General features: G+C 38.1%; 1 protein-coding gene across 2 annotated transcripts in view; it reads right to left on the bottom strand.

Annotated features, from left to right (window-relative positions):
* Nucleotides 1–16,527, bottom strand: part of DIDO1 (death inducer-obliterator 1) — a 53,477-nt gene that overhangs the window by 21,941 nt on the left and 15,009 nt on the right. The window contains exons 3-8 of one of the 2 annotated variants that reach the window (XR_007708897.1): nucleotides 15,346–15,456; nucleotides 14,144–15,050; nucleotides 13,532–13,850; nucleotides 10,802–11,014; nucleotides 9,538–10,086; nucleotides 263–9,433 (exon numbers count right to left, since the gene is read on the bottom strand). Coding sequence is in view for 1 of the 2 variants with exons in the window: in XM_035547992.2 (XP_035403885.1) it covers nucleotides 9,864–10,086; nucleotides 10,802–11,014; nucleotides 13,532–13,850; nucleotides 14,144–15,050; nucleotides 15,346–15,456 (1,773 nt within the window). In the remaining variant the exon portion in view is untranslated. Of the gene's footprint in view, nucleotides 1–262; nucleotides 9,434–9,537; nucleotides 10,087–10,801; nucleotides 11,015–13,531; nucleotides 13,851–14,143; nucleotides 15,051–15,345; nucleotides 15,457–16,527 lie in introns of those variants that run through there. The other variant, XM_035547992.2, reaches the window with a different exon arrangement.

Here is a 16,527-nt window from a genome sequence, read left to right as displayed (position 1 = left end):
GTTTGGAAAAGTTAACAGAAGTATGTACTCTTTTCAGAGAGCAGTATACCAACATACATGGAATTTAATTTCTGCACAGATGTCACCGTCGCTCAGCAAACAGATGGGAGACACAACAAACGGGTATTCTCTCCAATCTTTGCCTCGCAGTTCACAAACAGCTTGAAGACAAGACGCAGTCAATGCCTACCACATATAGTGGCCGCTGTATTTCGTACTGTGATGTTTCCAGTTTCTTTTTTTTTTTTTTTTTTTAATCAGTAGCACCAGTGTACAGTACCTATATTAAATGCTCTTAAACCGATTTTACCATAAAAGGATAAAGACGACTCCAGAACATCAGCCCATTCAGCCTAACAGGAGTTTCACCACAGACAGATCAGTGCCAGAAGGAAGAATCCGGTGACTCTTCTACCCAGCACTTCCGAATCCCTGGGCTTGATGTTAGCAACAGTACTAAAACAAAACAAACCCCCTAGTGAATTCCAATTTTCCCCATTTTGTCTTGTGGCCTGCTTACAAGGACAGCAACAAGATTCTTACTGACTGAAGGGAGGCTTGGGCTAAAAGACCGTGAGGTACAGATGGAGCTCATGAGTCAGCTCATTTCCAGAGCGAGACCCAGTGAATACTCAGGCAGGAAAAGAAGTGCATTCTTTGTAGGGTTTAAGAAATAGCATTGCTATGGTATGCTCACTAGACACAACTATAATCTCTCCCACTAGATGTCATCAGATACAGAAGCCCTCCCCTAAGAAAACTCCTGTTAAAGCTAAGCCAAATATTACAACACGTAGCTAAGAATGAAACCTAAGTGGTACCAAACTGCCACATTATCTGCTGTGTTACAGATGAACCGGCTGAAAGCCTGATGGTTAAGTATCACCTTCCTAAACCTCAGCATTGATGTTTTAACATTGTAAGTTGGTTGCTGAGGTCAAATTCAAGAATGATTTCCACAGTGTAGCACTGTTCAATTGTGTGTGAAGGATTTGCAGGGAACACTTGCATGGTAATCCCTCACCTACACCGGGAGGTTGCGTTTTGCATCACCAGAACGTAAGTTACCCAAGAGAAACTTTGTTCTTCCTTTGATCTCTTCAGAATATTTCTACGTAACATTAAAGCATATCCTGGTTCTTTGCCCCCTTTTTCCTTTCCACCTGAATCTCCAGAAAAGTAGCTTTGGAAAGCCACTTCAAAATACCTGCCACCCCATCCACAGCTTCTATTTAAATTCTCATTTATGATGGGTTATTTTGCTGGAGACACTACCTAGTTATTCCAACTTTTAAACACCTGAAGTGTGCTATTCATTCCATTTTGCTTAATTTTACAATTATCTAGATTACAGTTCTTTAAAGAAATTCAATTTCTTGCTCAAGCTATAAACTGTACTTTAGATAAACCATAGGTATCTATACTTGAAGAGTGTCTTGCTAAGAAACTGTACAGCTCACATTTAAAAAAAGAATCTCTGCAACAAAGAAGCATCACAAATAGTAGTTCAGAACATCATTAAGAAATTTTGCAAAATGTATCTTGCACTCATGCAAGTTGATTGCTTGTTCCAGAGTACTTCTGAGGAAGTTTCCTACAGAATTAAAAAAAACACGGCATAACGCCACTCAGACACCGAAACTATTGACGCTAGTACCTAATATTGTCTTAACATTTCACTGTGTTCTCTCTCCTCCCCTGCCTACACTAATCTGTTTTTTCTTCCCATGATAACATTCCCTCAAGGAAGCGTAGAGAGGACGGGACGATGGGTGCATCTCGTTCAGCTTGCACAGAACTTTCCGGTTTCACAAAGCGCTGATGCAGGGGAGCAGGACTTCACCAAGCCAGCACTTCAGAAGAGTCTTGCAGATCAGCGAGCCTTTACAGCCCCACAGCACAGAGGCTGCTGAAGCACACGCGGGTTCTACAGATATTTTTCATTCTCCCCTTTCTCTCACCAAAATAGAGAATTTTAGAAAAAGATTTAGAAAGCAAATGTGTGCACCACCCGCAAGTTCTTGGGGGCAGCAACAGTAAGAGAGCTGGTGGAGTTAACACTCAGAAATTGGAGAATTTTTGTAAAATTCTACAATACAAATAATAAAACCTAAAAAGCAGCACGCAGCTATTTGTGATTCACGTTTTGAAGTGGATCACTTACTACACCTAAAAGGATTTTATGTCCTTTTGAAAAAAGTCAGATTAGAGGGAGCAAAATTCACCATACCAGTGTAGCCTTGTAGCTGTCCAAATAGTAAAAATACCTACTAAAAGGTATTCTCGGGAAGCCTGTGTAAAGGCTAGCCAGAACTGAGCAATTATGTATTTTGAGACAAGCTCATCTCTAAAGATATGAAACAGCACTGGCCTTAATGATAGCTTAAACGTCTGATTGGGATACAGGTGTGAGCAGAGCACCTAAAAGCAATAAACTGCTTATGAATACACACACACAAGAACAGTACTTTGAGTGTCACTCAGAAATTGGCCTGTGAATTGGCACTGTGAAGTTTCGTATGGTCCTGCTGCTCCTTCTCACTCAGAGGCAGGTAGTAGCTGCAACAGCAGTTTCTCTGTGCAGTCGTTCCAGCGTGCTGCAGCTGTCCCGTCTGAACATTACAGAAGGTGAGGGCAGCTCATTTTGACACGTATCCCTGAAGGGATGATCTCTTGGCTCAGAGATTAAACACACTGCCCCAATTAATCAATATCTGATTTTAGGAACAGCAAGTTTACCTTTGTAAAACTGCTGAAACATAGGGTGGGCAGGACTCCTCAGCCAAATTTAGAACTGTTTTCCCAACAGCTTCCCTTTGCTACTTAGCCCAAGTCTTACAGGAACTTGTCTCATGACCCCTTTCTGCACGATTAGTGACAGAAATAATCTTTGCAGAGCACAATTTAACTAATATCTCCACCCCAATGAAGTGGCTGTTACAGAAGTTTAACCCCCCCCCCCCCCCCCCCCCCCCTTTTTAATTGAAACCTTTGATGCATCAGCTAACTAAAAGTTGAACAAAATACACGGGTGAGCTGGTGCCGTAGATGTCAGTTATAAAGCACTCTACAATGGGAAGTTACTTACCAGTCAAGTGACGTTCCTCAAGAGCAGCCTTTGCAAAGCCACACTGCTGGGATGCATGCCTGCTATTTCAGAGCCTCAGAAACTTGTCGAAGAGTCAATCCTGTTAGGTGCCACTGAAGCACCCTCTTGTGGCACTGAACATTCAATGCCCAAGGCTCTGAAGGTGAGGTGTAGTTCGTAACTGCTTCTACTCCAGTCGTGCAATTGCTGCTCTCCTGAAGCCTATTTATGCCAGACTTGTAATTTCTCTCAGAGATAGCTTAGCGTTAGTTATAAGTCACTGAAAAGCATTGAACTACTCTTAAACACGTTTCGGTGTTAGTTTTCACTGTTAATTGCCTCTGAAACGATGTGGAGAAGTCTTTCCATTTCCACTTTCAGTACCAGATCAAACTTTATTACCCAACACTAATGTTTAAGAGGTGTGCCTCCTGCCCTGTTTTTTTTTTTTTTAAAGCCTCTATCAGTTCCAATCTCTACAATGAGCAGCTCATAATTAAACCGATTCTGTGTGCCAAGCCTATATATTCAGGCATACAAAGAAAGTAAGTCCGCCTTTAAAATTAATCAATTTAGGAAGCTTTTGAGACAAGGGTCTCTTCTGTAGTGATGATTTGTTTGCATTTGAGCCAACACTGTAGCTATGCTCATGCATCTGTAGTTCAGACATGCAAAGCTTTGTTTTAATCTATATGAAATTATAGCGATTTATCTTATCCATATTAGATGACTACATCTTCACAACTATGCCACTCCTGAGGGGAAGAGAGGCACCGTCTGCTGTAAAGTAAAAGAGGGCTCCATATTTTCAAGAACCATTTACGGATTGGTACCATCACTCCTTGCAGGGATAGGCCATCTTCAGGTTCCATGTTCAGTACAGATCAAACAACGAACCACCAGCACCAAGATCAGCAGCAAAACTTGACTCCAAAGTGCAAGAGATCGCCTCAAAAAAGCCTTTTATTTGGGGACTAGCATGGGAAAACCTTTTTCACTGGCTATGCAGTCAATTAAGTTCAAAGAACTAAAGTAGTATTAGTAAAAGAAAGCAAAACAGCAGTAGAGGGTGGTGAGGTTTTTTTTAATCAAACTTTCATCACTTTCAGTTTTAGTGACAAGAGGTAAACCACCCTAATAGTCATAGTGCATCTGTAAGTTGTACCAGGCTTCTTCCCCATCCCCAACCCTTCTCTTCTGCAACAGTTCCTCACTCTGAAACCAAGTATCCATGATGGCAAGTCTGCTGGCTTTCTGTCGTCCAAGCACCACAGGGGTGCCAGATGCTTGAAAGGCACAACAGGAAACACGCCACCAACAGGGACCAGCCTTCCTAACTTAGGATACATGGCAAAAATCTTCATGTGGCACACAGCCACAGGACAGACATAACATACCTGGTAGAGCTGAGAAGGGGAGCTCCAGTAGTTCACAGGCAGGAGTTGACCATCGCTCCCCAGGGATGCCACTGCTCCTTTTTATAGGCTGAGTCCCAGGGGATGCTGGCTTCAGCAGCCACTACTGGTCTGCCTCACTCCATAGCCAGGGTTCAGATCAGCCAGCAGCCCCTCCGCCAGCACAGCCCCCGCCAGATGCAAGTTCAGTACTGGAGCAGTGGTACACCAGCCATTGCTGTTCTATGATCCTTCCAAGGCCAACTCCAACATGAATTTCTCAGTTCTGGCAGATTCATCTCAAATATTCTGATCGTTATTTGGTCCCTCAGCAGCCTTTCTAAAAACTCCCCTAGTTACAAAGGGTTAAGCCTAAACCACATACACAGCAGCCCAGTGTACCAGAAAATTGCTACTAACATAAAAATTAAGAGTCATTTTTTATTCCCTTGGTACTATTCAATAATTAATGCTTATTACAATGGGTCTACATTGTAGAATAGATACAGCATTAAGCAAAGATACCTTAGCTTTTAAGGTGTTATTTCAGGTACCAGAAATGGTTTAGTTTTAATAATTTGGAACTCAGCATGCGCTAACTTATCTTACAGGGGAACACTCCCACTAAAATAGAAGCATCAAGCTTAATGACAGTCAGTCCTTGCGATCAAACTTGCTTATGACTTAAGAACAGCTCCTCAGTTTAAGCACAACGCTTTCGTAATAGTTAAGCTGAACCAATACAAATTTAACCACTTGCACTCACTAAACTGAGGAGTCACAACTTAAGCCAGTATAATTCTTATCTTCAGATAAGTTTGAAGTGCCACCAGTCTGTGTATAGAAATGGCCTTATTTTTTTTCTTTCCACAGTTGTATTTACAGCCTCATACATCGCTTCTACCTCCTGAGCCATAGTTCCTCTGCTTTTGAGTATACTACGTTTTCCCCCTGCACTCTTTATAGTCGCATATATTCTTTCTTTCCTGTCTTGGTACTGTATTATAAAAATCACAGAAGGAAAAAAATACATGAACTACGTATGCTATAATCCTATCATTTTTGTACGCACATTTTCTGATTATGGGCTCCCAGTATGACTGCACTGCCCTGCCTAAGTCTTCATATTTTGATGGTTTTTGTTTGTTTGCACGAACAAAGCAGTCCGGGTGCCCTTTGAATGTGGGATCATTAATTATACAAGAAAACATCATTCAGATTATCAAAAGGTCTTAGACATAGAAAAGCTGAACTGCAAAAGAACTGAAGAAAACTGAAAGGGGATAACAAAAGCCAAGATTGTATCGCCAGAGGTAGCGCTCTCCAAACCTCACCTCCTCACTTCCAGTAGGTGGCAGCATTAAGTTGTCTCTCCCTAATTCACTGCTGTAAAACGAGGAGCACTGCAAATACTGTACTTTTATCTTCCTAATGGAAAGCTTCCCCTTAAAGTCCCACTCATTAACAATGCTATGAAATACTAGTACCAAGTAGGACAACAGATTGCTATAAGCCCATATTTTTTAACTGTTTAAGTAAACAGAAGTCTGTGAAAACAAAAAGCTTTTTACTCAGCCAGTTCTACCACAAGAACAGCATGAAAAATACACATCAGATGTGTTTACCTAACAAAACCTCTTACTCTCCTGTGCACTTAGCTAGTTTTATCAATAAATACACATAGTTGTTTACATAGCTTTAACACTTGAGTTAAAAGTCAGCTGATTATTTAAGTCTAACAGGAGAAGCCTGCTGAATTTCAACAGATTCAAAGCACAAACATGAATACTTGGTGCTTATGACTGGCTAGTTTCAAAATTGTGATACTGCAAACTCCTATCATCTTCCTCTCCTTCTAGATTCATTTTCTATCTTAAACTGGTGATGTATTTGTTGCTGCCTTCTATTTGACAGTTAGAAACTGAAAAACGTAGTAAAGTCTCTTCCAAGTGTTTTTCTCTCAATCAGAAAACATGAACTCAAGTGCTTCAAACACACACAAACCTTTCCGTCAACAAGTGGTCCAACCACTGTTACTTTTACAAGGGAAAAGAAGGCAAATGTTTGAAGCATTCCCTTACCCACGTGAAGACCTTTCATTAGAAACAGTTTTTTTAATTGCTAGTGAAAGTTATTTTTTCTGCAGAAATGTAACACAGAATTACATGCAGAATTTAGAAAAGAGTTGTGTGCAATGCTTCTTTAAACCAATGCCTTGTGTGCATCCCACTCTGTATATAGCAGCTGAGAAACTTACTATTCTTCAATGGCATTTTCCAATCTGCCAGTACTGTGCTCTGCTTCGCAAAATCACTCAATAGCTTTGCCAAAGCCTTTTCTTCTGCTGTAATTACAACTAACCAGAAAGAAAAAGTTTTCTAAATCTTTCAGAATGCTTTTTAGTACTATAAAAAAGTGATTGGAAATTGAGATGCATTCCCACCACATTTGAAATGTGAGATGCAATTCCCTCTCTAACAATCTTTTGCAAGATTATAGACACTAAGAGTGGTCTATAAGGCTTGACTGGGCAACTTAAATATTAAGTATTTTGCCTTCTTTTAAAAATCAAGAGAAAGAAAAACAATTCATGTTTCCTGGAGACGTGGGGTAGGATACGGATCCAGATGTCTTTCAAGTATTTCTTTTGTTGAAGACACTGCAATCAGCCTCTGACACAGGAATGTGCTGCTATTAACTGCATAGTACTTACACCTTTTTTTTTTGAATGTAAAACAGAGTGGGTAGGAAAAAAAGGGGGCTTGGTGGTCAGGTGTATATTTAAATATACTTGCTATATGCCCTCGCCACCAAGAACAATTTTAGGAGTGAGGTGACTTTCTTCCTTCAATTTAAAACTACTGTCATATGAAAGAACAATATTGTATCTGACAAGTACACAGTAAATGTATAAAATAAATGCATGCCCGAAACATGTTATACTGACTAATGGAAAAAGTATTCCAGAGTAATTCGGCAAATCATGTTAAGTTCACTTAACTCCTAAAGGGCCTCATATGCACTGAGGTCACATAAATAAGGATTCGCAGAAGACAGCTTTAAGTTCTGGGGACGGAGTCCATATTTAGAAATACCGTGTATGGAAGAATCCCACCTCTAAGTGAGCTTAGAGCCACCTCGCCTCCTCTAAGTGAGCTTACGTCCACCAAGTGAGCTTAGACACCAAAGATGTCTGAACTAGACAGCTTAAGTATCTTACATAATCAATGCTCAGAAATAAGCAGTTCTAAACAGTGAGGCACTGTTATAAGGTTACTATCTAAAATAAATTGTATCACCCACTGAAGGTGTTTCTCTCTTAAGACTAACTCAGAGTTGTAGCCTTTAGATACTTGAAGTGAGATGACTCCCCCTGATTTCCGTAATGCTGTAACTTCTACGTCTTGAACAGCAAATAAAAATTTGCTAAATATAACTTATAGAATACTCTTAAAGAAGATGCAATAGCAGCTTCTCAGGAAGATTATTATAGACCACACCTGTCCAATCAATAAAGCAGGAAAATCTTTTTACCCAAATACATACACAATTTACTTGGTAATTTAGTAGTGTGGTACAGAGTCCCCACATATTAGTGCAGCTTACCTTAATAACAGCAATCTGAAGTTCTTCCTTGCATTTGGCATGAGAGATCTTCATCACACGAACTAGGTTGTTTTCTATTAATTACTGAAGTCTAGCATACACACAGATTTTTGCACTAATTTAACAATTTAGTTAAGGCAGTCCAACTTTCTATTGGAATTGGTTAAATCTGTGCAACTTCCATGTTGTAAAATTTAAGAACCCCTTAAAAAAATAAAAAACCCCAATGTCCTTGCCTCAAATCCTGTATTCCTGTCTCCAAGAAAAATAAGCTATAGCAATGAGAGCATTTTAAGTGATATGGTTATACTGACATTTGTAATTATATTGAGATAGAAAGCGTGATAAAAATTTCACATGCAAAATAAGCCCTTCTAGTTTCATTTAGATCTCTCTCTCCCACTAGTTAGATGCATTTAAAATGCTACAGTTTCCGATGATAAAGCTACAGTTTTTTTTTAGAAAAAGTTTAAAATGCAAAGTTATAAAAATGTGTTTTAACAGTTCACTATAGAAAGAGGCATAGGGCTTAAGTAACCAATAAAACAAAACTATGCAGGGAATTTATAACCCTTTAAACTTTTCATTTGGGTAAATAAATTGAAACAGGCCTAGTAAGTCTGGTATATGCTAGAATAGTAAATTGAGCAATATAAACACTGAGGGATCATCACCTACCTTAAAAAACATCTAGAAAATCTAATCTTAATAATAAGTATAATCTATGAATTTATCGGTTACTATATATATAAAGTGTTTAGTAACTCTGTTTATTTCTAGAAGTAAAATTGGCTCGAGTGTGGCTAAGAAAGCTGGGAGATCTGAAATTCTGAACTCATTCATCTTTGAGAAAATACTAGGTCATGTGTTTTGTGAACGTGAAATGTAAGATTTCATTTGAAGTTCCATCACTGCGTCACAAAATACTTAGCTGGAGTCAATCAAAACACGTCATTATCAGAAAGACTTGTTCAGGATACAAAGCAGTATTTACTTACCTTTGTGTGTGTTACAAGGATGCTATTCAAAACCTGCAAAAATATGCAAGGCAATGTTTCTGCCTGATACCCACTTAAGATGTGTTCTTGTGTGTGTGGATAATGTGTGAAGTATGAACATATAAATAGAAAGGAAAAAAAAAAGTACTGCCTCCCCCCAAACTTAAAATTAAAGAATGGTCCTCAAATTATTTCATGTAAGGAAGAAAAGCAGCAGGAAGAGCTGGAGTATACTTGACAGTTAAAAGCTGTTTGCAGAAGTGTAAAGTATTGTTGGATACCACGTCGGAGATGTCATTCTCGGCACTAGCAATGAAAATGCAAGACCTGAGAGAAAGGTGCCAAATCTAAATCACAAAAATACAATTCAAATTAGTACAGTCAATTGCTGATTCAAGGTGCACACTGTGCAACCTTTCTTTAAACTTCACACAAATGTAACAATACTTACCTTTTCCAGATCATACACAGTTAGTGTCTTTATGGGAAAAATTTAAAGCTTAATCATGAAGTTTGCATCCACAAATCAGCTGGGTAGACTGACAGGCTCTTAATCATACAACTGTCATATGATACAAATGAAACTTCAACAAGTGTTTCCCATTTACGTGCATCTGTGTGTGAATCTTTGAAGGTGGAGAAAAGACATTTTGTACCGTATTAAGCAAAAAAAAAAGAAAAATATCCTAAACTCCCTAGTCTTGCAGAGCCAAGAATGGATGGGTATTCAAAGAAAATGTAAATGATTATTCAGGAATATCCCTATGCGATACATACATTTGAACAACAGTGAAGATGAAATGGCAGCAGTCTTTTCAGGCTTTACAGCATTGTAATTATGATCGCTTGCCCAGGAAGGTGTGCTGTTTTCTACTGCTGGCTCTTTAGCGTAAGGTTGAGTGTTTGCCTCAGTCTTGGCAGATGTCAAAACCTTCTTCATGGTCATCTCTCTTTTCTCAGGATATTGTCTCTTCTGGTTTGAAAGAGGTTTAGTACCTGTCTGTAGTGATTAGAAGAATCTTAATTACTAATACTCAAATATAACGTATTTTGCAAACAGTTACATATAGGTAAACAAGTTTCTTTTATAGTAAACTCCTATAAATGCACTTGAAATTAAGCATTTTCATATTCAAGTTTTTAAAGCAAAACATAATACATTGTACCTTCACGAGCAGAGAATGGCTAAAAAATAAAAGCCTCAAAACAACTGTTTTCTCTCAATTTTTGTTTGAAAAACTACCAGCCATACTACAGTTGTTTCAAAAGGTAAAAGAGGCTCTAATTTCATTTTTTGCTTCCCAAAACACAGATACAATGCAGTAACATGTTGGCTTATGATTCACAGTATTTCCAAATTATTGACCCAAACCCAGTAATTTGGAATTAAATAAAAAAGGCAAAAGTAACTTGTAATTAAATAAAATAGCATACTGCTTATACTTTTTTACTGATTTTTTTTTTTAAAGCACGTTGCTGTCTAGAAGGTCCTTTCAAGAAATTATCTCTACGTAGGTTCAATTATTAAGATTTCAAAGAAGTGACAGGAGAACATTTTGTCGGAACAATGCTCTTACTGTAATAAAAGGCAAGAGAACTAATAAGAAAGCTCTTCAATGCAGGGCTTTGCAATTTTGTCTGTCTCAAACAGGTGAGCACAGAAATAAGCCACTGTGCTTCAGAACAGCCGATTCAGACAATGAACATAAGCTTACCTGCAGCTGAGTTTTTGGCACGCTGGGTTTTTCAGATTTTGATTTGACCTTCTCTTTAGGTTTTGTTTTTGAATCTTTGCCCGCACTGAGAAACTTCATGGTGGCTGCAGCATGTTTGAGAATGCAGTCATTGCTGCAGTACACAGAATCAGGCTGAGCCACATTAAAACAGCCAGGACCAATGCACTTTGACGCACCAGGAGTTTCAATTACCTACAGATTGAAGCAGAGCAAGTTCAAACTTCAAAAAGGAAGCAACAGAAAAATACCTTTCAAACAAGAAGAACTTATATATCATATGTGCAGACCACAGCTATGACTGTTAGCGACCTGCGCAATTGCAGTTTTTGTTCTTGAGACGCCACAAACAACCCACACAAATACAGGGATTTCACTCCGGCAACAGTATTTTCAGAATGAGTTGTATTTTTCAAGTGACTGTTACGCCAACAGCAAACTAACGGAGGTTGATTTTCAGATCAAATAAGCACACAAATGCTTTTTTCTGATTCTCTACGCTGTGTGAGAAATCTTAATTACACAGAGCTGGTTTTCTCAAGAGCAAGGTTTCTAAAACACATTTTGCTTCTATATCACCAGCAGCTGCCCTTCAACCAGGCGCACACGCAGAGGGAGGCACTCTGCCTGGGGTGTACAGGGAAGTCTTGCTCAAGAGGCTTACTAATGTTAATATTACCAGTCTGCAGCTGACAAGCACAAGCACAACCATTCTCCTACATAATTTTGCCATTGCCTAATACTTTTTACACATTGAGAAATCCACATACAGAGTCTGTATTTTCCTCTGCTTCACCATTACTCTCAATTTATATCGAAATGTTATATACTAAGCAGTTAGTTTCCTCTTCAGTTTTAAGATTCAAATCATAGAACATTCCTTAAAAAAACAAGAGTACATGAGCTCAAAGTCTAGAAGTACTTAAGAACTCCTTATGTTCCAACACACCACCTTCTCTGTATTATGCCTTTAGCATCACTTCTTCCATCTTCTAGATTACTCAGGAACGTTACACAACTATGTTATACAATTGACCTAATACTCAAAACTGCTGGAGCCTTAGGCAGTCTCTCCCCATCCATAAACTGCAATTTGTCATTACCAAAAGGAATATTTCAGCAATATTTTCAGACAAAAACATTTATATAGCTTATTTTTTCCTCAAAAGTCAGTAAGACAGTGTTAATTTCTGTGGTCTGAAAAAAACACGGTTTGGGATTCTTCTCACAAAACTTAAGATTATGCTTTAGAATACCTTTGCATCATGTATACACTTAATTGGGAAGTTTAAGAAACAAGCACGAATTCTTGTGCCCTAGGAGGCACCCAAACTTCAGGTAACTCAGCTGTCACTCCTAATTTACTCAGATGATGACAAAACTTTCATTGTCGAAGTTTGTATTTTTGAAATTCCAATTTTAATCACAGGTAACATGCTAGCATGTTAATATTAAAGAGTAACTGGTGATACTTAGTATTAATTTCAAGTTCTGCTTCTGTCAGTGAAACAGAACCCAGAAGCTGAATGAACAAACTCTCAAAAAAGTTCGTGTTCAGATATGTAAAATAAAGTACACAGAACATAGTTTCAGCTATGTTTGAAAACTTTTTGGAGAGAATGTTTCCCCCACACTTATCTTGAAATAGTAAATATTTATACATTAAGCTCACACTGTTCTGATCTATACATTAAGCTCATTGTGCCGATATCAGCAGTTCTGATATTTGAACTGTTTTCCCATAAGCATTTTGTAGATGTATTACAACGGAAAGTTTTCTCCAGAGATAATCCAGATATAATCAAGACTTATTCTGGATATGATGTCAAAATTCAAAGATTAAGCATCAAAGAACAAATTAATACAGAAAAAACATGAACAGCTGTAGCATTCTGACAACCAATGTACTAAGTGTGCTCTTCAAGGCATATTGAGAAGAAAAGAAAAACGTCATTACCACAGTAGCTTCAGCAATACAAAGATGATGACTGCAGCACAAAGTTTTTAAATTTGTGCGTATTGAGTTGAAGAAGCTTCTTTGCCTGTATTTTGAACTGGGCATGGAACTTATCTATTACAAAAATTTATGCTTATTTTATATTTTGTGCCAGAATTTGCAGTAATTTGAAATACACATTTTATTACTCTTTCAAAAGGCAGTGTAAAACAATTCTGTACATACTAACAACTTGAAGCAGCATCAGGACTAAAAATTTCAGAACTTCAAAGACTAATTGGAAGTACAGAGGCTGGTATTAACACAGTTGGTATTAACTCTCTTAACTATTAAGAGACACTTGGCAATGTTAAGTAAAAACTTTCACTCTTGTTGGAAGATATCCAAAAGTATTTGAAATTTTAAAGATAAAATAAGCCAGTCCTTTCTGCTTTTTTCCATAAAAAGAACACCACATTATTTGATTTCTAAAAATATTTTTAAAAAAGCAGAATACCACACAGCACATAGTATGGCATTTCCTTACACCTACACAAAACTTTTGAATTGCCTACTTCAAAACAACACTTAATTTTAGTTAGTTCCCATAGCAATAATCTATGGATAAATTTATGCTGAACAGTAATATTTACAGGGTCGTTCAGCTTTATATTTAGCTTTATAAAGAAAAACTAGATTTACTGCTATACAAGTTAAGCCATTGCCTCAACGTACTCTGTGAAATATGAAAAACAGCGAACAATTACAATACTTACAGGCTGAAATATCTTGAGTTTTTTCTTCCCACTTGGATTTGAAGCTTTTTCAATCCTACCCTTGATCCCTTGGTCTTCAACAGACTTTTGTTCAACTGTTCCTATGCTTGTGAATTCCATACCGTCCACATTTATTTGGCTTGCTTTATCTTCCTGCTGCTCTGTTTCTGAAATAGGCTCATCCTGTACCTGGAGAATGGTGCAGTTTGGACAGATATAGTCCTCACCATTCCTCTCCAACAGCCGCCCTCGAGCCTCAGAGATACCCACACAGTCACCATGAAACCATTCCTCACATCTATCGCAACAAATCATAAACCTGAAAAGAACCAGCAAACAGTAAAGCATTATTAAATGAGACGACAATTAAAGCTTGATGAGTATTTTACGCAGATCTTTACCATGCTAAGGTATCAGTATACTATTTTGCCTCATTTTTCATTTGTTTTCATTAGTTGATCCCCTCTTAAAATATTTCTTATAAACCACCCCCCAAAACTTCCAAAAGCTCATTTACATATACCCAAAAGTTATGGAATTTGGGTTATTTTCTCCAATCGCAGAAAAACTCCAGCTACTCGCATTGCACGTTTAGTTGAAAGTCTTGCCTACCTGTTGTTATGAGGCTGACGACAGATACAATACAACGCGTTGGGGTCATAAATCTCAGATTCTGGTTTTCCTTTGGGCAATTCTTCAAGTCCTTCGTCTGTAACCCCTTTTACTCCAACAGTAGGCTTTACCTCCTTCTGAACCTGAAGATCTTCAGTGTTTTCCTCAGACACAGTAACCTGACTTGCAACCTCAGTGCCATCTACAATCTCAGGCTCCTGTTTGACAGGTAATTCATCTTTAACTTGATTTTCAGGCTGGACATCGCCAGTTTCTGTAGGATCTTGCTCAGAAGGTCTTTTTCTCAGGCGGTTCTGTATATCTTTCAGTGTCAGTTGAGCAGGCTTCTGTTCAACACGTTTGTTTCTTAGTCGATTCTGCAGTTCCTTTAGTGTTAACCCATCGCTGTCGCTATCAGAAGTATCTTCTTCCTCTTCTTCCTCTTCCTCCTCCTCCTCTTCGTCTTTTGTGCGCCTGCTTTTAGAGCCTTTTTGATCCTTACTACTCCTAGTGCCACTCCTCCGAGTCACAGGTTTTATATCTGAAGCACTCTCGACGCTATCTTCTGAAGCGGTTTCAGCATCTGTGGCTGGACAGGATGCGGGTTCACTTGAATCTTCCAGAGCAATAGGAGCATTCCTCCTTCCTCTGCGTCTTACTGTTGTAAGAAATTCTTCCACTCTTTCTGTTCGCTTTGGTTGTCGTCCACTACGCCTGAGGTTTAAGCCTTGTTGCTGCTGCTGCGGCTGTTGTTCACTAGAGTCCATATCAATATCTCCTGCACCTTCTCTCTTGGCAATTGTAGTCCTTCGAAAACCCCAGGTTTTCCTGAACTCTTTGCTTGTAGGTTTGATAGTTTTTTGTTCCTCCTCATTGCTTTGCTCACCTTTTTCATCCAAAGCTGATGCTAAAAACAAGGTAATAGTTAATGAATTTGTGGTGAGAGAGGTTTTTCCTACACTTTTTATCCAGCATAGTATTATTTTATTTGTGGTGATAAATACATACATCTCCACCTCATTTTATCTGAAAACAGATAAAATACTTTGTTGTGCATATGTCTTACAGCAGTGGCAAGTAAGTACATCACTGAATGCTATGCCAAAATAATCCAACTGCTACAACCTTGTTATTTAAAAACATGTAGGTACAGGATGGACAAATAAGCATACTTTTCTGCTGAATTTAAGAAGAAATCTTACCAGGGGAACTGTTTTCCATGTTATCAGTATTAGATTCAGATTCCAATGACACTGGCTGTAAACTTACAGCTTGTTCCATAGCACAGACACCACTCTCCCCACCCTGAAATGCTGAAGACAAACAATATACAAAGCTTAGTTTCAAAAAGATTCATAGCCTAAGTAATTAAGTACTCTGACAAAGTCATTAGTTTATTGTAAAGAGCAAGCAAAATACTTAACTTTAATTTCAAGCCACTAAAGTCACTGAATACCAACAAAAGTTCACTGAAATCCTTCAAAAACAAACTTTAAATATACAAGTTTGGACAGCATACTGCCATATTTTAATGAACAGCCTTAGCATTTCTGATATTTCTTTTCTTTGAACAGTAAGAGCCAAGCAATTTATTTTGATAATCTTAAGTCATCAATAAGATCAACTTTGTCAAGTTTAGTGCGTACACAGCATGTATGCTTTAACCCTAAATACATACTTTGTTCAGTTGCTTTTATAATAGCTAAAACCAGTATTTTTTTTAATTAGACTTGAACAAAAAAGTTACTGCAGAAGTATGTTATTGTACCTCTTACAAGATCAGAAAACAAATGCATCTGCACACTGTTCTATGGACAAATATTCAAATTCTCAAAAACTCCTTTATGGTATGAACCTGTTCCCTGCAGTTGGTCTGGGAAAAAACTTGTAGCAGTTCCACTCCACAAGGGAGCACAGGAACCAAGTATGCACCAGAGCCAGAAGAACAAGACCATGAAGCAGAGCAAGGGGTTATCCAGACAGTGCAGACATGTTTCCTGTTTTAAAGGTGATGGTGGTACTTGGTATCAATAACATTTTCTGCTAGAAAGGTGAGCTGACTGCCTGCAGTAGGATAAAACACACAGTAGAAACAGCCAGCTGACAGAATTTCTAAACTATCACTGTTTAAATTATTCATGGTTAGTTTAGAATCTGAAACTGATTATTCTTTGACTAAGTGTCAAAACAAGGAAAAAAAAAGGAACCATCCTTATTGAAATAACTTTTACTAGGTCTGTATCTTGCTTATTAAATAGTTTAGCTGCTTTTTTTTATTTAATTGTTTCAGAAACTCTGGTGGGTATTCAGGATAAAGCAATACACTTTCCCCTCATTTTTCCTCTAACAAGGTTTACTGGCTAGAAGAAATGATAGAAAATAGA

The sequence above is a fragment of the Cygnus atratus genome, chromosome 16 (assembly GCF_013377495.2).
Source record: "Cygnus atratus isolate AKBS03 ecotype Queensland, Australia chromosome 16, CAtr_DNAZoo_HiC_assembly, whole genome shotgun sequence".
Lineage (NCBI taxonomy): Eukaryota > Metazoa > Chordata > Aves > Anseriformes > Anatidae > Cygnus > Cygnus atratus.
Note: the sequence above shows the minus strand (reverse complement) of the source record. Positions and strands in the feature narration are given on the sequence as shown.